Source organism: Aquarana catesbeiana, linkage group LG09 (assembly GCF_042186555.1).
Source record: "Aquarana catesbeiana isolate 2022-GZ linkage group LG09, ASM4218655v1, whole genome shotgun sequence".
In the NCBI taxonomy this organism is placed as follows: Eukaryota; Metazoa; Chordata; class Amphibia; order Anura; family Ranidae; genus Aquarana; species Aquarana catesbeiana.
Genome location: NC_133332.1, coordinates 233421256 through 233443024, shown reverse-complemented (window position 1 = coordinate 233443024; position 21769 = coordinate 233421256). Strand labels below are relative to the sequence as shown.

Below are 21769 nucleotides of genomic sequence, written 5' to 3'. Positions count from 1 at the left end.
CATTATAGAAGCTACTTTATTGATACACAAAATACAGGCAAGGCAATTTCATGTCTTTTGAAAAACATTTGCAGATTCTTCATAACTAAATGGACTTTGGCCCAACTCCAGGAAACGTGAAAATGTTTGCATACAGTAAGGGTTAACTGCTTGTTTAGGTCTAGGGGGCATGGAAAAGTAGATTTATTTGCCCAATCCTCAGCGCTGCTAGACCAGTTCCCACAGCGTCTTCTTCCCCATGCTCCAGTGGTCTAAGATCCTGACATCATCAAGACCTATGCAGGGATATGAGGGCGCCAAGGGACAGTCCACCGCTGGAGCATGTAAGGGCGCTTTCTGCAGGCGGATCAGAGATTTCTGTGGGTAAAAGTGCTTTTACTCTCCTCTAGATCTTAACCATTGCAGTATAGGTGCAGCCCCACTGCAAGGGAGATTTTTTTTTTTTTTTTTTTTTGGGCTTTAACTAAATGCCATACCACGGTGTTTTTCAATCACATATAAATATAAAGAAAGAGATATGCAGTCAGATAGACATTGTACTAACAAACTTCAGTTACAGCAGTATAGCAGGATGTCTAAATATGAGTGTGCAGTCTAATAGACCCAGCACTCTCATTATTTCCTATTTCTGGTCAAATATGCCCCCTTGTCTTCACTGCAATACTAGTCTTTGTTAGGACAGTTGTGATAAGGGGTGTGGCTGTAATGCCCTGTACACACGAGCGGAATGTCCTGCAGAAAAAGTCCGACAGAAGCTTTTCATCATCTATTCTGATCGTGTGTAGGCCTCATCGGACTTCTTTTTTCAAAAATTCTGACGGACCTAGAAATAGAACATGCTCTAAATATTTCCGACGGAACCAATTCCTATCGGGAAAACCTATTGTCTGTATGCTGCTCCGACAGACCAAAAACGGCGCTTGCTCTAAAGCCAGGACGAGACTAAGCTATTGGCTACCTGCTATTGAACTTCCTTTTTCTAGTCCCGTCGTACGTGCTGTACGTCACCGCATTCTGGACGGTCTGACTTTGGTCGGACTTTGGATTGACCATGTGTAGGCAAGACCGCTTGAATGGAATTCCGTTGGAGAAACCTTCGGAGGCTAAACCGGACGTGTGTACGCGGCATCACTCAGCTCTGTCAGCCACAAATCATGGCATACAGCGGTACAGGACTATGATGAGATAGAAGGGTGTGAGACTTTAATTAGGCTTAAAGCATCACATGGCCTTAATTGAACCAAAAAAAAACAACCACTTCAAATATCAGTTTCATCATTGTTCATAAGGCCTTTCTATTAATTAGTAAAAACTTACGCTGGATAATTTTGCTTATCCTTGGATGCAGGCAGTACTAGTTCACTCTCAGTCTTAGATCTTTGGTGTAGAATAAATTCTTGCTCCAAGTTGCAGAGAGATGCAATGGGTGTCAGTCTGAACCCCAGTGCACTCTGTGCTTTCCTGGCATCAGCTGACAGATAAGGCTGAATGGGAGGTATGCCGTCTAAGGATTTCAGTGGGTATTGCTTTGCAGGCTGTGTAAAGAATGTACAGGACAGTTAGAACAGAGAAGCACAAAGTCATTTTAAAATAAAGTCCAACTCCAGCCCAATTTATTTTTTCTAGTTTTGTATAGTTTAGCAAAGAGTTAAAGTTTCTTTCTGTTTGTGACCCCTTTGGGGGGTTTTCGCTTAATTTCCTGCCCCTGTGAAGCCAATATAAAGCACGGTTTTTATCAGGAGAGAAAGGCATGGTCAACAATGAACACATTGGGGGAGATTTAGGGCCCTTTCACACAGGCTGTCCAATCAGGTCTGCCTGTCAGTTTTTCAGGCGGGCCTGATTGGACCCTCCAGTCTCCCCTATGGAGCAGCGGATGTCAGTCGTTACATGTCCGCTCACATCCGCCGCTATCCAATCCCATCCTTTCCTTAAAATCCAGACGGATGGTGGTCCTATTTTCCATCCATCTGGCAGATCGGATATGATTGGATGAAAACGGACAGGCGGTCTGTTTTCACCAGATTTGCCCATAGGGGAGAGTGAGACTGTGTCTGTCTCTGCTCTGCACAGTGAGCGGAGACAGACCTGTCATCCGCCTGCTCAGCGGAGATCAGTGCAGCGATCCCCCGCTGAGCAAGCGGATCCTGCAAAACAGAGGCGCCCGTGTGAAAGGGGCCTTACTAAAACTGGTGCAGCTGTACATAGTAGCCAATCAGTTTCTAGGTTTGGGCCGGGTTCACACTACTCCAACATGGAAGTTGGACGACTTCCAATAAGACTTTGTCCTACGACTTCATGTCCAACTTCACTGAATGGTGTCCGACTTTGATCCGACAATACCAGGCCCTTTGAGTCTGGTATGAATCTTGAGGAGGGGAACCCCAGGCCAAAATAAAAAAAAAACAAAAAACGCATGGGGTCCCGCCCATGACCATACCATACCCTTCGGTCTGGTATGGATTTTAAAGAGAACCCCCACAATAGGAAAAAAAAAAAAAACATCATGGCCCCCCCCCCCGAATCCATACCAGACCCTTATTGGAGCATACAGCCCAGCAAGTCATGAAAGGGGTGATGAGCGAGCCCCCCCTTACTGGACCATACCAGGCCACATGCCCCCAATATGGGTGGATGCTTTGTGCATATTGATGGGGACAAGGGCTTCTTCCCGACAATCGTGGGCGGTGGTTGTGGGGGTCTGCAGGCAGGAGGCTTATCGGAATCTGGAAGCCCCCTTTAACAAGGGGACCCCCAGATCCCGGCCCCCCGTCCTATGTGAATGAGTACGGGGTACATTGTACCCCTATCATTCACCCAAAAAAGTGTCAAAAATAAATAAAACAAGTACCCTGGGTTTTGACAAAGTCCTTTATTAAAGTAGCTCCAACGCGTCTTCTCCCTCCGGTTCTTCTCTCTCTCCGGTGATGTCTTCTTCCTCCGGTTCTTCTCCCTCCACTGATGTCTTCTTCTTCCGGTTCTTCTTTCTAGGCTGTCTTCTTCCTCTGGTCCTTCTGCCAGTTCTTCTCCCTCCTGATGTCGTCTTCCGACGCTAGCTCCCACTGTTGTGTTAGCTCAAGCGTGTAACATTTCTTATATAGCCATGGGGCATGGGCATCCAGTGATGTCATCCAGGGAACCCGCCTGCTTGTGACATCACCCGTGCCCCATAATGCCCCGGGCAGTGATGTCACAAGGGGTTGTGGTCTCTGGATGATGTCACCGGGTGGCCACGCCCCATGGTTATATAAGTAATGGCACACGCCAGAGCTAGCACAAAAGTGGGAGCTAGCATCAGGAGAAGACATCTGGAGGGAGAAGAACCGGAGGAAGAAGAACCGAAGGAAGATGACTCGTTGGAGCTACGACAGGGGACATATTTCATTTTTTTTTTAAAGGACTTTGTCAAAAACCTGTGCACTGTTTTTACATTAAATTACAATATGGTTTGTGTAGCAATTGCATATGCTAAATATTTTTTTTATTTGCTATATTTTTTCCCTCAAAAATGGAGTTACTCTTTAAGTAGTGTGTTTAACAATGGGGTTACCATAGAATTTCTTCTCAGTGGTGTTGCTGTCTTTTTCTCATGATGATTTTCAGCTTGATCCACGCTATTCCTGATTTTCCTATTTTGGACATTCTTGTCTATTGTTCTGCTCGGTAATAGTATATCACAAGGTAAGGCAGGCTGGATGGGATAAAGATATTATCAAATTGAGAATTGTACTTCATTTAATCGCATTCCTGTGCAATTCAGTGTGGTGTGATTTTCAGCCCATTCATTTGAATGGGCTAAAATCGCATTGGATCACAACAAAGTAGTGCATGCACTAAGTTTAAAAACTCACTGCAACCGGTACTGCGGGACCATGCGATCTGGTGCAGGCAAACGCCCTGTTTGCAGTCTACATTTGGGGTGTGGTTAGTAATACATCGACACCCACAGCAGATCGCACACCCAGTGCATTCTGAAAGCAGTGTGGAAACGGGTTCCTGCATCAGGTTCTGGTGTCAATGAGCCCTCATGGTCAGTTGGATGAGGCAAGAGTATGTTTTTATAGGGTGTGATTGCATATTGATTACTCTTTTCATTGGGATGAAAAGAAATTGATTGGTTTACAGGAAGTGAGCATTAGCAAACAGAAGCATACACTGATCAGCCATAACTTTATGACCACTGACACATTAGGTGAATAACATTAATTACCTCATTACAATGACATCTGAAAGGCGGTGGAATATAATAGGCAGCAAGTAAACATGTCCCTGATGTGTTGAAAGCAGAAAAATGACCCTTGCGATTTGTTGTGTATGGGGCTGCAAAGCCACAGACTGGTTAGGGTGCCCATGCTGACCCGTGTCCACAGCAAAAAGGGCTTACAAAGGGCCTACAGGGGGCATGCAAGCATAAGAACTGGACCACAGAGCAATGGAAAAAGGTGGCCTGGTCTGATAAATCAAGTTTTCTATTAGGTCATGTGGATGGCCGGGTGTGTGTGTATCACTTACCTGGGGAAGAGATGGCACCAGGATGCAGTATGGGAAAAAGGGCAAGCTGGCAGAGGCAGTGCAATGCTTTGAGCAATGTTCTGCTGGGAAACCTTGGGTCCTGCCATTCATATGGAGGTTACATTGACATGTACCACCTACCTAAGTATTGTTGCTGACCAAGTATATCCCCTTCATGGAAGTGGTATTTTGTGATGCCAGTGGCCTCTTTTACCTGGATAATGCACCCTGCCACACTGCAAATATGTTGACTTGAGGTGTTGACTTGGCCTTCAAATTCTCTAGAACTTAATCCAATTGAGCACCTGTGGGATGTGCTGGAAAAACAAGTTTGATCCATGGAGGACCCACTTTGCAATTTACAGGACCTTAAAGGGGTTGCAAAAGCTCAAAGTTTTTCACCAGAGCCTCCCCCCCTTTTTTACTTACCTGAACCCGATCTTTCCAGCGACGAGAATGAGCCCAGCAGCTTCAGCCGCTGTCTCGGGTCCTCATTGGATGGATTGATAGCAGCAGCAGCCATTGGCTCCCGCTGCTGTCAATCAAATCCAGTGACATGGGAGCCGGGGAGCAGGGCCGAGTCCTGCTGTCTGTGTCAATGGACAGAGCAGCAGGACTCGGGAGCGTATCCGCATGGGGGCCCCCTTGGAATGCTGGTCTCTGAGGGGGCACCCAATGCGGGGAGGAGCCAGGAGTGCCGCTGGGAGACCCCAGAAGAGGAGTATCGGGGACACTCTGTGCAAAATCGTTACACAGCGGAGGTAAGTATGACATGTTTGTTATTTATGCCTTGGCGGGTTAGCGCTGTTTTGGTGGCAAAAGGGGGACCTATACAATATTAGGTAGATGGTTATAAATCTATGGCTGATCGGTGTATGCCTCCTGTAGTCAGAAGCACAATACCCTTCAGTGTACAAAATTACATGATTCAGTATGTGCTCGGGTTCCTCAGATCAATGTAGAGTGGGGGCATGATGACAGCCAGGGTCGAAACCAAACAGTACACTTTATATTGTACCCCATACACTCAGTACTCCCTACTATACACCTAAATACACTCAGCACACATCATTATGCACCCCAATACACTCAGCACCATGCACCCTAATGCATTTAGTATTCTGCACCATTTACAACAATAGGCACAGCATTATGCACTATTCACCCTAAGACCCCATACACACTATATAACTTTTGCTGTCTGATTTCCTTAAGATTTACCAAAACTATGTAGTGCAAGGGCCTGCCTGATTGCATACAAATTGAAACTCTTAAGGTTTGACCTCATATTATATGATTTTGGTAAATCGGAAGGAAAAAATCTACAGAAAATTGTATAGTGTGTATCCAGCTTAAGTCACTCAGCATTCTGCACTTTGAACACCAATACACTTAGCATTTTGCTCCATGTCCCCAGTACACTCAGCATTATGTACCCCAATACACTCTGTATTCTGCATTATGCTGCCTAATACATTCAGTATTATGCACCATCATCCCCATATACTCAGTCCACACTACCATGCACCCCAATACACAGGGCCCGTCCTACCATGGGACTCAGTGGGACCTTTGGTCCCGAGGTGGCAGTGTCAGGAGCCAGGGAGCGTCTCCGCTCGCCGGGCTCCGGTGCGCATGCGCACGGGACGAGCACTTCGCCGCACACCCGTCCGCGGCCTGATGGTGCGGCGCGCGCGGGTGCACGGCGGTCCCCGTGTGCGCGCCGTAGCCCGTGCGGGTGCCCCGGTAGCGCGTCACACTGACGCGCTCGCCGGGCAGGGGGACTATATCTGACGGCTCCAGCGCCCAGTCGGGTTGCTGGTTTGTCGTCAGCTCTCCCTGTTCCCTGAGCCTGTGTTTACCCTGTACTTGCCTGATCTGTGTACCGAACCTCTGCTGCTTGTTTAAACTACCACTCTCCCGGATTAACCCTTTGTGCTGCTGCCTGATCTGTGTACCGAACCCCAGCTGCTTGTTTAACTACTACTCTCTCGGATTAACCCTTTGTGCTACTTGCCTGATCTGTGTACCAAACCTCTGCTGCTTGTTTAACTACTACTCTCCCGGATTAACCCTTTGTGCTGCTGCCTGACCTGTGTACCAAACCCCTGGCCTGTTTAACCATTACTCCGCTGGACAATCTTACCTATAACCTGCTTGACCTGTGTACCAAACCCCTGGCCTGTTTAATTACTACTCTGCTGGACTATACTGATTCTAGTTGCCTGATCTGTGCACCAAACCCTGGCCAACTTAACCACGGCACTGCTGAATCTTGTGATACCCTGATTATCACCTGCTTGTACCCTAACCTCTGCTTGTACTTTCAGCCCTGCTCCCTACGGATCCCAGGACACCCGCTTCCAGCTCCGGAGCCTATTATCCTCCCGGAAGCCCGTGCCTCCACGTGCCCTCAGCCTCCTGTACCCATCTCGGGGGTCTGGGTGCGCGTGGTCGTAAGGGCGAGCCGCTCTCGGCATCTCGGCCTCGGTGAGTATTTGTCCGTGACAGTACAAACCAGCCAGATGTCTGAGGCCGACAGAGCGCGCTCTCCTCTGGAGATCCTGTGTCAACAAGTATCTACCCTTGCGGACTCCGTACAGAAGTTACAAGAAGGTTATACACAAATTGATAACCGTCTGCAGCAGATCACCGGGTTACTACCTTCCGCAGCCGCAGCTCCTGCACCCAGCGGTGGGGGTCCACTTCCCCAAGCTCCGGCCAACCCCACTGTGGTCATGGCTCTTCCTGAGCCCAGGGTCCCTATACCTGAACGGTTCTCGGGGGACCGTAAGAAGTTTAGGGCTTTTAAAAACGCATGTTCCCTCTACTTCGCTCTACAGCCGAGAACCTTCTCCTCAGAAATCGTCAAAGTGGGGTTTGTGATTTCCCTACTATCCGAAGAACCCCAGGCGTGGGCCCACAGCCTGATGGAACAAAGCAATCCTGCCCTGAACACCATCGAGGCCTTCTTTGAGAGCATGACCCAGCTCTACGATGATCCGCAACGCATGGCCACAGCCGAAGCTATCTTGCACCACCTGTCCCAAGGGAGAAGACCTGTTGAGGACTATACAGTGGAGTTCCGTAAGTGGGCGGCTGACACAAACTGGAATGAGCCGGCCTTACGTTATCAATACCGTCAAGGCTTGTCTGAATTACTCAAAGACGAGTTAGCCAGGATGGAGACCCCTGCTTCCCTAGAGGAACTCATTCAAGCAGCTACCAAGCTCGACCGGCGTCTTCGGGAGCGGCGCTCAGAACGGTTTCAGCTGCCTCGCCCTGTCTGGGCGTCACCTAGACCTCACTCCACAGTACCTCCAAATGCATCTTCAGTTTCCTCTGCATCGGTCCCTGAGGCCGAACCAATGCAGCTCGGTCTGGTCCGAGGTCCGTTAACCTCCGAAGAGAAGCAACGTAGACGGCAGTCTAACCTTTGCCTCTATTGTGGAGGAACTGGACACTTCCTACGCAGCTGTCCGATCAGGCCCAGTAAGTTCCCTCAATCAAACGTATTGAACTTTCCAAACAATAACATTCCCAAGGCTTATGTGATGTTGTTTGTTTCTCTACAGCTTCCGGAAAGGGAGATTCGCCTGCAGGCCATCGTTGATTCCGGGGCCTGCAGCTGTTTCTTAGATTCCACCTTGGCACACAGATTGAAGATTCCTCTACAAACCAAAGAGCAGAATTTACAAATCCATTTGGCCGACGGATCCCTTCCGTGCTCTGGTCCCATCACCCAGGAGACCCAACCTATTCCAGTAGTCACAGACTCCGGCCACCGGGAGTTCTTACGGCTTGACCTAATCCATTCACCCATCTTCCCCATCATACTTGGCCTACCATGGCTACAAGCTCACGATCCACTAATCAAATGGAGCACCAAGTCGGTATCCTTCTCTTCGCAGTATTGCTCTCAGCACTGCCTGCTCCCGGATTCCAAAGTCTGTGCCACAATGGCGGTACCACCAGGCAATCTGCAACACGTCCCCTCCGAGTATCTCGAGTTTCAAGAAGTTTTTAGCAAACAAATGGCTGACCGCCTACCACCTCACAGGGCCTACGACTGTCCAATTGACCTTCTTCCTGGATCTGAGATCCCGTTTGGCCGGATATTTCCCCTGTCTGAAACCGAGTTGGAGGTCCTGAAGCAGTACATAGACGAAAATCTTGAGAAGGGGTTCATCCGCCCTTCATCCTCACCCGCCGGAGCGGGTATCTTTTTCGTAGGGAAAAAAGATGGTACCCTGAGACCCTGCGTAGACTACCGACAACTAAACAACATTACAATTAAGAACCGGTACCCGTTACCGCTCATCCCTGAATTGTTCCAGAGGTTCCGATCAGCCAAGGTGTTCTCTAAACTCGACCTCCGAGGGGCTTACAATCTCGTCAGGATCAGGGCGGGAGACGAATGGAAGACGGCCTTTAGATCTAGATTCGGTCACTTCGAGTATTTAGTGATGCCTTTCGGTCTCTGCAACGCCCCAGCCACCTTCCAACATCTAGTGAACGATATATTTCGACAATATCTAGATGACTTTCTCATGGTATATCTGGACGATATCCTTATTTTCTCTCCTACGCTAGAGATGCACAGAAGGCACGTTAAAACGGTTCTTGCTATCCTGCTACAACACAAGCTATACCTGAAAGCCGAAAAATGTGAATTTGAGAGATCCACCATACAATTCTTGGGGTTCATTCTCTCTACCAATGGGGTTGCCATGGACCCTCAGAAGATTCAAGCAACTCAGGAATGGCCGGCTCCATCTAATAAAAAAGGAGTACAGAGGTTCATAGGATTTGCCAATTTCTATCGAAAATTTATCGTAGGATTCTCGGCCATTGTGGCACCTATTACCCAACTAACTCGGCAGCATCAATCTTTTCAGTGGTCCACAGCGGCTCAAGAGGCTTTTCTTAAGTTAAAAGAACTATTCAGTTCCGCTCCAATCCTCTGCCATCCTGACCCGACTCAGCCCTTCATACTGGAGGTAGACGCATCGGAAATCGCAACCGGAGCAATTCTTTCCCAGAGACAGGGACCAAAGGCCATTCTACACCCAGTAGCTTTCGCTTCTCGGAAACTCAGCCCACCAGAACTCAATTACGACGTGGGTGACAGAGAGCTGCTGGCTATAAAGTTTGCTTTGGAGGAATGGAGGTACCTGCTGGAGGGGGCAGTTCATCCGGTGATGATCTTTACGGATCACAAGAATCTCGAGTACCTCAGAACAGCAAGACGCTTAAAACCCCGTCAAGCCCGTTGGGCACTTTTCTTCTCACGCTTTAATTTCCATATAGCGTACAGACCGGGGGCGAAGAACGGGAAGGCTGATGCCCTCTCACGGATGTTTTCCGCAGACTCCCAAATACCAACACCCAGCACGATCCTCTCTCCTCAAAATTTTCTCGGACTAACTCAAGCAGACTTGATATCCTCCATCAAATCTTCATCAGGCACTTGTACAGAACCAACTGTGCATTCCCTGAGAAGATACGAAGATCTTTTCTGGATTAAGGGAAAAATATTCGTACCACAAGTGACTCGGCCCTTAACCCTTCAGATGTGTCATGATCATAAGATGGCAGGACATTTTGGGAACAAGAAGACGGCTGAACTCCTTTCTCGTTCTTTTTGGTGGCCGGGATGGAGAAGGGATTGTAAAGAATATGTGGCTTCCTGTTCCCTGTGTCAGAGAAACAAGGGCCAAAACACCAAATCCTGGGGCCTGCTCAGACCTTTGCCCATTCCGGAACGACCATGGGCTGATGTCTCCATGGACTTCATCGTAGATCTACCCAGCTCAGAGAGTTTCTCCACCATCCTTGTTGTTGTCGACCGCCTTTCCAAAATGGCTCACTTTCTGCCCATGAGGGGTACTCCCTCTGCCGTAGACACGGCCAACATCTTTCTTAAGGAGGTTGTTAGGCTCCATGGGATACCAAGGAGCATCGTGTCGGACAGAGGCGTCCAGTTCACGTCCAAATTCTGGAGGGAACTATGCAAGGCCTTGGGTATCAACATTTGTCTTTCGTCGGCTTATCATCCCCAGAGCAATGGCCAGACAGAGAGGACCAATCAGACGCTAGAGCAATACCTCCGCTGCTTCTGCTCGGGATCCCAGGATGATTGGGCGAGCCTCCTCTCCTACGCTGAATTTGCGTACAATAATTCTATCCATGCCTCCACCAACCAGACCCCTTTCTGGATCAATTGTGGGTTCCATCCCACATCCTTCGCTAACAACATCCCCGAAACGGCAGTTCCTGCAGTCCAGGATAGGATAAATTCACTACAAGCTAACGTTCAAAAAATACAAGACACACTACGCAAAACCCAGGAGGACTACAAGAGACAGTACGACCGGGGCAGAAAGGCAAACCCAAAATTCGATGTAGGAGACGAGGTCTGGCTGTCCACCGTTAACCTGAGATTACCGCTGCCTTCTCGAAAGCTCGGGCCTAAATTCATAGGGCCTTTTCAAGTCAGGAGGATTATCAACCCTGTGGCTGTGGAATTGACACTTCCCAAGACATACCGGATTCACCCCGTTTTTCATGTGTCACTATTGAAGCCTGTGGTGCCCAGTCCTTTCCCGGGAAGAGGAGAACCCCCTCCTCCGCCAGTCAGAATCGATGGCGAGACTGAATTCGAAGTGGAATCCATTCTTGGTTGCAGAAAGAGGGGCAGACAGCTACAGTACCTGATTCAATGGAAGGGGTACCCTCCCGAAGATAATTCCTGGGAGCCCGCCAGGAATCTGCATGCTCCACAGTTAATTCGAAAGTTTCATCAAGATCATCCGGAACTGATGACCAGCCTTGGCGTCCAGTGTCCGCCCTTAGGAGGGGGGCACTGTCAGGAGCCAGGGAGCGTCTCCGCTCGCCGGGCTCCGGTGCGCATGCGCACGGGACGAGCACTTCGCCGCACACCCGTCCGCGGCCTGATGGTGCGGCGCGCGCGGGTGCACGGCGGTCCCCGTGTGCGCGCCGTAGCCCGTGCGGGTGCCCGGTAGCGCGTCACACTGACGCGCTCGCCGGGCAGGGGGACTATATCTGACGGCTCCAGCGCCCAGTCGGGTTGCTGGTTTGTCGTCAGCTCTCCCTGTTCCCTGAGCCTGTGTTTACCCTGTACTTGCCTGATCTGTGTACCGAACCTCTGCTGCTTGTTTAAACTACCACTCTCCCGGATTAACCCTTTGTGCTGCTGCCTGATCTGTGTACCGAACCCCAGCTGCTTGTTTAACTACTACTCTCTCGGATTAACCCTTTATGCTACTTGCCTGATCTGTGTACCAAACCTCTGCTGCTTGTTTAACTACTACTCTCCCGGATTAACCCTTTGTGCTGCTGCCTGACCTGTGTACCAAACCCCTGGCCTGTTTAACCATTACTCCGCTGGACAATCTTACCTATAACCTGCTTGACCTGTGTACCAAACCCCTGGCCTGTTTAATTACTACTCTGCTGGACTATACTGATTCTAGTTGCCTGATCTGTGCACCAAACCCTGGCCAACTTAACCACGGCACTGCTGAATCTTGTGATACCCTGATTATCACCTGCTTGTACCCTAACCTCTGCTTGTACTTTCAGCCCTGCTCCCTACGGATCCCAGGACACCCGCTTCTAGCTCCGGAGCCTATTATCCTCCCGGAAGCCCGTGCCTCCACGTGCCCTCAGCCTCCTGTACCCATCTCGGGGGTCTGGGTGCGCGTGGTCGTAAGGGCGAGCCGCTCTCGGCATCTCGGCCTCGGTGAGTATTTGTCCGTGACAGGCAGGTTCTGAGGGGCGGCACATTGACGCCCAAGAAGACAGTGGTCCCGCCCAAACGCTCCGCTCCTTATTCCACTCTGTGTATGGCCCTGTGCTACTGCTATTAGAGGTAATGGCAGAGCACTCACTGCTATACCCACACAGCTGGCTGCCCGCTCATCCTCTCCGCAGCTCCCCCCCACTGCTGCTGACATGTCAGAACAAGAGAAAGTCAGCTGACGGGCTGACGGCCAACAGCGTAAAGGGGGAGGAGCTTTCTGCTGAGCAGAGACCCCATGATGGAAGAGGGATCACTGGAGGCATGGCTGACGCTGAGAGAAAGTAAGTGCCAGCACCACTAATCCCATCTCCATCACCCCTGCCAGTGTCTAACCCCTCCCCAACACCCCTGCCTATGTCTAACCCCCCTACCACCCCTGCCTGTGTCTAACCCCACTATCACCCCTGCCTGTGTCTAACCCCCTACCACTTCTGCCTGTGTCTAACCCCCACCACCACCCTTGCCTGTGTATAACCCCCCTACCACTCCTGGCTGTGTCTAACCCCCCTACCACTTCTGCCTGTATCAAACCCCCTACCATCCCTGCCTGTGTCTAACCCCCCTACTATCCCTGCCTCTGTCCAACCCTCCTACCACCCCTGTCTGTGTCTAACCCCCCCCCACCACCCCTGCCGGTGTCTAACACCTTTTGGGGAGAGGGGGCAGCATTTCATTCCGAGGCCCAGGCAGCACAATGTCTTGGGCCAGCCCTGCCAATACACATAAAACCAACACTCTTCATACTCCCCACAGAGATCTCATCTGTAATTTGTAGTTTAGATCTGCAGGCTCTGGCCCCCTGCTTTAATAACTACAATTTTTTTTAATTGTCCAGTCACACAGCTATTACATGGGATAAAACTGAAGCCCCATTCATTTGCTATCATCCCCTTTCCCCAGTGCCAGTCCTAAACTTACTAAAGTCAGAGCATTGGAAGAGAAATGGGATTACCCGCTGTAAACTATAGAACACTGTATGACGTTTGGATGACGTTCAAGGTTTTGCACTGCTTTAATTAATTAGCCTGAAGGTGCTTCTCTTTTATGTTCTCACCTGAGTTGGAGATACTGTAAGATCCTCACTTGATTCTGTAGAACAGGATATTACAGACTCTCTCCTAGACACAGGAACAGGAAAACATTAAAGATTGCTTTATTTATACTATTATCGTTCAATAAACTACAGTATATTACCGTAGTTACATTTTCAGATAAGCCATCAGTTTGTACTGTAGTGCATTAACCCAACACCCAATTGTTTCCTTTCCACTCCATCACAATTAGCTAAAGCTGCTTCTGCATCTTTTGTTCTCCGAATATTATCTTTTTTTTTTTTTTGGAACAAACAATCTTCTGAGTTGTGGTAACTTTACTTGCCCCAACCCTCTTTACCAATTCTACATTCCACAAAGAGCATGACTGCATAGACATCTGACAGTTGTCTCCCTAACCTCAAATGCTGCATTTAATTTTTTTTCAAGGGACAGCGATATATGGACTTATACTGGCCATACACTGTTTAAATTTGCTCAGTGGGTGGCCTTGTTGGACGTCTCCTATCCGATATCTCTTAAATGATGAATCAAAGGAGCCAGGCAGAAACTTGTTGGCTGAACAAAGGCTGCATCCATCAGATACATGCTCTGGTATTTTGAATAGCCGCAGTAGGAGATTTATGCATCAGCACTATATATTGTGGACGGTGGAACTGGATAGATTTTATAGAACAGAACAGGGACAGTGGGAGCCGCTCATAATGGTCACGGCAAGTGTGCAGAGCCAGAGCCTCACCAAGAGAGTCCCCAAAACATAAAAAAAATGATTAAATTGTTTATCTCGCCAACATCTACCAAACACTGAATATGTTTTGTGTGCGCTGACCCTTTAAATATATCTTTTGGTAAATATTAGTAGTTGTGGCTTTACATACCGGGAACTAGTCATGGGGACTTTACCGTCTCCTTTTGACTTGCTGCTCTGTAAGACTAGCCGGACACTCTGGTTCTTAGTGAGAGAGTTCCTTCTTATACCCTCACTACGGGGCTGTCTCTCACTTCGTTCAGTTCCCTCTGGGGTAGGTGAATTGCTAGTGTGTCGGTTGCTCCCAGTCTGGTTTCTGTAAATAATAAGATTATGGTCAAAGCACCATATAGAGTTACCTGTATAGATGTAAATTCAGTTGTGATAACCTGTGCTGTCCGAAAAGACTTGTAAGATGTTGGCAACCACTTCAGGAAGTAGTAGAGAGTAACTGTCTGCCCTCACTGTCTACCATTTGCTGCTCTGCTAAGTGCAATGGTTGGTCCATTGCCATCAATATATAATGAGGTGGAGGAAGGTTCCAGTGCTCTTAGCAGGCATTAATGCCAGAAGTTCCCAGTGGAGCCACAAACACGTCACATTTAATGTTACACCACTGACCTACTCTAGGGCAGTGGGGCTCAGTGGGGTTTCCTGATTTTGTTGACTGCCTTTCCTTATTAACAGATGCTACAATACAACTTTTAGGTTGCCCACAAACTAGCAAGCAATGCTCATGTGTCTATTCCATGCTATCAATTTCTAGGCTGTTTCTTTTAGAGGACTGGCAGATAGCTCCCTACTTGCCATTCTCTGAAAGATATCTGCCAGAAATGGTCTCCTTATGTGTACTTATTGAACATTAGATGACATTTTCCTCATCCATTCTCCAAAAGCCCTAAGCAAACATTCTCTGACTGGAGACAAAATGTTTAGATTTAAAAATGTATCTGATCTCTATGGTCCCCCCTGTCATGTTTAGGGCATAAGCTCAGCCAAAAGATATTGTACATGCAAGCCTTCTGACCTTTCCTTGATGTTTAAACTGACACTCTGCAGAAACTTCCTTCTAGATTGTTATCGATCTTCAAAAGACTGCTTCGCTACAGAGATCAGCGATTGTGATCAATATTAGCTAATCTGCACATGCTTTCTAGAGATTTACATTCAAAGTGGATGCGGGGGGGTTATCTCCTCATTAGGGGTTACCAAGGGAAGACATTAATGTAAACTACACTAACAAAAGAATAACACAGAGATTTACACTTGGGCAATTTTGACACAATTTGCAGTGTGATTATGTAGTACGGCTTTGGTTGTATTTCAGATGTGATTTACATTTTCTACATATTCTATGGAGCCTAATTGCACTGTAAATCGCACCAAAGTAGCACAGGAACATTTTCCAATATCACTCCGCACATGGATGTAAACGGGCACCATTGAAAATAATATGATTTCTCTTGTCATGCAATTCTGTGTAGCTCAAGTTGCATCTGAAATTGCACTAACGTGAACCAGGCCTTATACAATAAAGCAATGGAATAGGCCGTGATGATTTACAGCAACCCAGAGCAACCAATTGGACTTGAGTTTACTGAAACAGTTCACTAAAAGCTTAGCCCTGAGTGGTTACTGTGGGTTAATGCATTTTTTCACCCTTATGATAGCTATAAAATTGGGCAGCTTTTTATAGCTTGTGGTAACTTTGCCATAGAAGTAGTTATCACATGCAGAATATTTTCAACATATTTCAATATTTTCAACTAACCGACATATGTGTATGGATGTCACACCACTTCCTCAACTTGTCCAAAACCGAGCTTATAATATTTCCTCCCCCACATGCCTCTTCCCCTGACTTGTCTGTCAAGAGCAATGGCACAACCATCCACCCATCCCCACATGTCAGGGTGCTAGGTGTTATCCTGGATTCTGAACTCTCCTTTCTGCCCCACATCCAATCACTTTCCAAAGCTTGCCGCCTCAACCTCCGCAACATCTCTAAACTACGTCCCTTTCTAACCAATGAAACCACAAAGCTCCTGATTCACTCCCCGGTTATCTCTCGCCTCGACTACTGCAACTCCCTTCTCATTGGCTTACCTTTAAATAGACTATCCCCCCTTCAGTCCATCATGAATGCTGCTGCCAGACTCATCCACCTTACAAACCGCTCAGTGTCTGCTACCCCTCTCTGCCAATCCCTCCATTGGCTGCCACTCGCCCAACGAATTAAATTAAAAATACTAACAATAAGTTACAAAGCCATCCACAACTCTGCCCCCAGCTACATCACTAGCCTAGTCTCAAAATACCAACCTAATCGCCGTCACCATTCCTCCCAAGACCTCCTGCTCTCTAGCTCCCTCATCACCTCCTCCCATATCCGCCTCCAGGACTTCTCCCGAGCCTCGCCCATCCTCTGGAATTCCCTACCCCAATCTGTCAGACTGTCTCCAAATTTATCCACCTTTAGGTGATCCCTGAAAACTTTCCTCTTCAGAGAACCCTATCCTGCCTCCATCTAACAACTGCACTATTTTCTCCATTAGCTCATCCCCCACAGCTATTACCCTTTTGTATAACTTGACCCTCCCTCCTAGATTGTAAGCTCTAACGAGCAGGGCCCTCTGATTCCTCCTGTATTGAATTGTATTGTAATTGTATTGTCTGCCCTCATGTTGTAAAGCGCTGCGTAAACTGTCGGCGCTATATAAATCCTGTATAATAATATAATAACATGAATACATCTGCAAGTGCTCAGTTGGGAAGATTTATAATGATCCTATGTGGGGAATGCCTGTTGGGATAGCATGGAAAACACCCTGGTAACTCTTAGAAAATCCCCCCATGACTTTTCTGCTGCACTAGAATGCTGGATGAATGTTGCATATGTACGGTGAAGGGACTGTGCCTTTTGTTTTGTAGAAAAAGGGATGGTCTCAGCACACACATCAACTAAGACATACAGTAGGTGTCATGGTATATAGCCTTCAAATGGATAGAGACTGCACACAAAAATGGATCCATACTTGTTCAGATTGCTGTACTCATCCTTGGCAGTGCGCTTGGTGACAGGGCGGCTGTCATAGCGACCTTCACTGGTGATGGCACAGACGATGCAAGTGTATTCGGTGTTGGGGGTAAGGCGACGTGCTGCATAGGAGCGTTCTGTACCAAGGTACACTGACTTCCCATTCATGCTGAGTTCATAGTTGAAAAATCTACCAATAGGATCTTTGGGGACCTCCCATGTGATAAACAGTTCACTCCGACCTATAACATACACTGTCAGTCTATCTGGAGCATGATTTCCTCTGTCCAACGTCCTTGTTACCAATGACACTTTCAGGCTGTTGTTTCTGGCATTGCAGGAGCAAACACTGAATGTGTAACTAGTGGAAGGAGACAGACCTGCCACAATACAAGTGTGGTGAGTTGTGGTTTCCACCAGGATGTCGTCTCGATATACTGCATAATATTTAACGTATGTGCTGGAGTCCAGTGGTGGGTTCCAGCTTAGCTTCACCTTGGTGGTTGTGTGACCTACAGCTTGAAATCCTGTTGGGCATCCAGGTGTTGGCTCCACCACTGTCACAGTGGTGATTGGACTGTCTGGGCTACGATCTCCTTCTGTTTCCATGACTAGTTTAAGATGGTGCTGTCCAGGTTTGCAGTGTGGGATAACATAGGAGAAGGAAGGTCCCTGGTAGAGAAGTTTATCGCCATCAAAGAGACTGTAGAGAGAGCAAATAGCCGTTACTATATTACTATATTTTAATTTAAATCTAATTTTAATTACTTGGGACTTATTTAGAATGGAAGGGAAAAAAACTAAGGAAAAGCAAGAGGAGAACAGATACAAGGTCAAAAAGAAAAAGGAAAGAAAAGAAACAGGAACAGAAAAGAGAAAAAAAATGAGAAGGAAAGGTAAAAAAAGGAAACAGAATATAAAGGGAGAGTATAGCAAAAGGGAATGGAAACAGGAAGGAACGGAATGTAAAAGATAGATGACAAATAATGTAAAAGAAAAAAAGAGAAGAAAAAAGAAGGGAATTAAGAGGGAATAAAAGAAAAAGCAGGAACAAAAAAGGGAGATAAGGGAATGAAAAGGTAAAGGGAAAAATAAGAAGGAAAAAAGAAGGAAAGTAAGAGGAAATAAAAGAAAAAGAGTAGGAAAGAAAAAGGAGGAAGAGGGAATGAAAGGGAAAGGGAAAAAAAGAGAAGGAAAAAAGAAGGGAAGTAAGAGGGAATAAAAGAAAGAGCAGGAGAGAAAAAGGAGGAAGAGGGAATGAAAGGGAACAGGAAGGAAAAAAAAAGGTAAAGTGAGGTAAGTGCACATTGCTTCATAGTGGTCCATACTGCCTTAAAGTGATTGTAAAGGCAGAAGGTTTTTTTTATCTTAATACATTCTATGCATTAAGATAAAAAGCCTTCTGTGTGCAGCAGCCCCCCTCAGCCACTCTAATACTTACCTGAGGTCCCTCTAGATCCAGTGATGTTGCAGGAGTGTCTTGGCCGCCGGGACTCCCGCTACTGTCAATCAAAGTCAGTTAGCCAAAGAGGAGAGTAAGGGGGCGTGGCCGGGCCACAGCTCTGTGTCTGAATGGACACAGGGAGCTGTGGTTTGGCTTGGGTGCCCCCATAGCAAGCTGCTTGCTGTGGGGGTATTCCACAGGAGAGGGGGGCCAGAAACACTGAAGAGGGACACGAGAAGAGGAGGATCTGGGCTGCTCTGTGCAAAACCATTACACAGAGCAGGTAAGTATAACATGTTTGTTATTTTTATAGAAAAAAAAAACAAGACTTTACAATCACTTTAACTATTTTGATGGAATCATTTAGCAGAGGGGTACCGGATGTCTACTTTACCTGGGAGAGGTAATATGTCCCATACTTATTTAATATGGGGGTGTTTGGGCTTAAAACGCTGCTAATTAACGGATATGTGTGAATATATCCCTATTCTGGCTGTACTGTTATTATTTCAGAAGTTATGAAATAACCTGTAGTTTTTGATCCTTTGCGAATACCCAGTTAGTCAGGAATGCATATTGGCCATTCCACCAGCTGAGCTATTTATGACTGATAAACAACTGATATGTCTGAGACCAACACGGGTGTCTATTAAAATTCTAGTTACTCCAGCCTGCAAGTTTGACAGTTTTATGAGGGCACTGAGATGTTTATTGGAGTTAGATTCTGCTATCTTGTCTATCTATAGTACAGCTTTACTAGGAATCACAGTGATGATGAAGCAAATTTGGAAACAATTACTCACCTATAAGTGAGGGGGAGGCCACTGCGGGGAATATAGTCCTGCCAACCCACCATTACTGAGCCAGACTCCAGGATCTTTGCTATAGGAGGGGCAGGCCGGGGGAGGCGCTGGAGGTTCTGTAATGTCATCTCCACTTCTTCCAACAACTCTGTTCCAGCTGTATGTGATGCTGCGACATTCTGATGCACAAATATGAATGCTGAACAGAACGCATATAACAACAGGGAAAGACAAAGCAACTAGACAAAAAATAGCTGCTACAAACAAAATAAATCACTTTATTTTAAAAGTGTGCAACACCCATTACCAGCTAACCTACCCATATAGCAAGTATTTAGGCATAGCTCCCAAATGTCCCTGATTTCGAGGGACTGTCCCTGATTTGGAGCAATGTCCCTCTGTCCCTCATTCCTCCTCATTTGTCCCTCAAGGTGTAAACCTTCCATCCAAATTCTAAATTGCTGCATTTGTAAATTTTAAAAGCCAATATAAAGGAACGTAGAGGTAAAAAAAAAAGCCCTTGTTGATTTAATAAACGTTTTGTTTTGGTGAATTCTCCTTGAAGGGGGTGTGGCAGGGGGCGTGTCCTATGCCTATATACGTTTGCTAGTAGGTGTCCCTCATTCCCATCTCAAAATGTTGGGAGGTATGATTTAGGTCTAGCCAGTTACTATACTGTAGATTGGGGATTCCTGCCTTTGGTCTTCTTCTACTGAGCATAGGTAATTTTCCCTGGTAATCTCTCTCTCCTATGATAGATTGGGAACTCAGCTGTCATCAACAGCCACCAGAAGCAGCCCTAGATGATGTATTCTATTCCCTGACTGCTGACTTGGCTTGTTAATAGCTAACTATGCTGTGTTCTTCAGTCCTCTCTGGCTGACTTGCTTGTGTTTGAATATGAACTCATGGTGAGCCCCCCAATCAAAGTTTTTGACTGGAAAGGGGTTCATATGACAGTCGTGGGTCAAAACACACCCTCATTTGAGTTTTGTTCAGGAACTTGATGTGAGCCCAACATTAACAAATCACATTGTCAAATACACTAAAAAGAGAACAGTTTTCTTGCCGTGAATTAAATGACTTCTTGCTCATGTGATCCAGGGCCTAGACAGCAGTTTTGTGGGTATTTCACAATTTTTTTGTTTTTCGCCTTTACTCCTCCATAAAACACTTTTTGATATCTGTCAGACAGCCAATTACTTGAACTTATCTTTGATGTCCAGTTCGCAGTCGCTGCCTTTTTAAGCAACCATAGCAACCATCTCCATGGTGACAGGTCCTCCATTACTCACAATGTAGTCCTACTCAGAATTCCCTGTGACAGCCGAATTGCCAGTAAAATATTTATGGGCCACCTTTCCATGGTGACCGTAGACACTAGGGGGGTAAGGGGTGGGCAATGGGCCATGTAACCATTCTTTACTATAGTGACTCTACTAGACAAAGGAATATACAAAGTATATTGGTCTGGGATGATGTATTTCCAGTAATTATTGGTTGACTACCCAAGACATAAATGGATGGAGAATATTTCTAGTTCAACCAGCTGCAACCCTTCATGTTCTGATTAATGGCAGTAATAGCTGCTTCTACTTGAAGAAAGTTTTGCTATCTATATAAGAGCAAATATTTGGTGACTCTTTTAATGACATTTCCATGAGATGTGTGGATGGCAGGGTACCAGTGTTGCCAACCTACCAGATTGAAATTTACTGACATGACACCCAAAATTTACTGGCACAGCTATGTTTTTACTGGCATTTCCAAAAGTTACAAAATGATGGTTTTAAGTGCAAATTTCAGTATTTAGGCTACGGACAAATATATTATAATGTACATCATGCAATTAAGGGAAAAAAAGATCATACTTCTGATTTTATTTTCGATATATAGTAAGCAAGTAGCTCAGGGACAGGACTCAGGAGGGGAGGACATTAGAATGGGCAAGCATGCACAAATGAAATTGACTCTCACAGTGACACTGACAGCAGCACAGATGATGACACCCCACCCACACGAAACGTCCCCTCTTGAGTCACAATGACAGTCTCTCTCCACCCCAGGTGGTCCCTTCAGTCTACTCCAGTCCAAACGGCACTGCAAGTCCCGCTCCTGGCTTGCCTTGCTCCCGACCCGCAAACGAGGCTCTGGCCACTTTGCTCGGCTCTCTTGCCCTATGACATCACACGACACGCTCAGGCACCGCCTCCACCAGTAGCAGGCACTCAAATGGTCTTGGCCAACATCGAGCGTCATAGCCATATTTTTTACTGGCAAGCTTTTCTTGTCACTGGCATTTACTGGCAGGAGAAAAGTGCCCATTTTTTACTGGTTGCCAGTAAAAA

The 21769-nt window shown here is 46.9% G+C and overlaps 1 protein-coding gene across 1 annotated transcript in view; it reads right to left on the bottom strand.

Moving 5' to 3' along the window:
- The window catches only part of LOC141108382 (uncharacterized), a 73123-nt gene that overhangs the window by 13583 nt on the left and 37771 nt on the right, over positions 1 to 21769 (bottom strand). Inside the window, exons 8-13 of the mRNA XM_073599946.1 lie at positions 19422 to 19600; positions 17173 to 17877; positions 14268 to 14453; positions 13392 to 13455; positions 3551 to 3691; positions 1318 to 1535 (exon numbers count right to left, since the gene is read on the bottom strand). Coding sequence (XP_073456047.1) covers positions 1318 to 1535; positions 3551 to 3691; positions 13392 to 13455; positions 14268 to 14453; positions 17173 to 17877; positions 19422 to 19600 — 1493 coding nt within the window. The remainder of the gene's footprint in view (positions 1 to 1317; positions 1536 to 3550; positions 3692 to 13391; positions 13456 to 14267; positions 14454 to 17172; positions 17878 to 19421; positions 19601 to 21769) is intronic.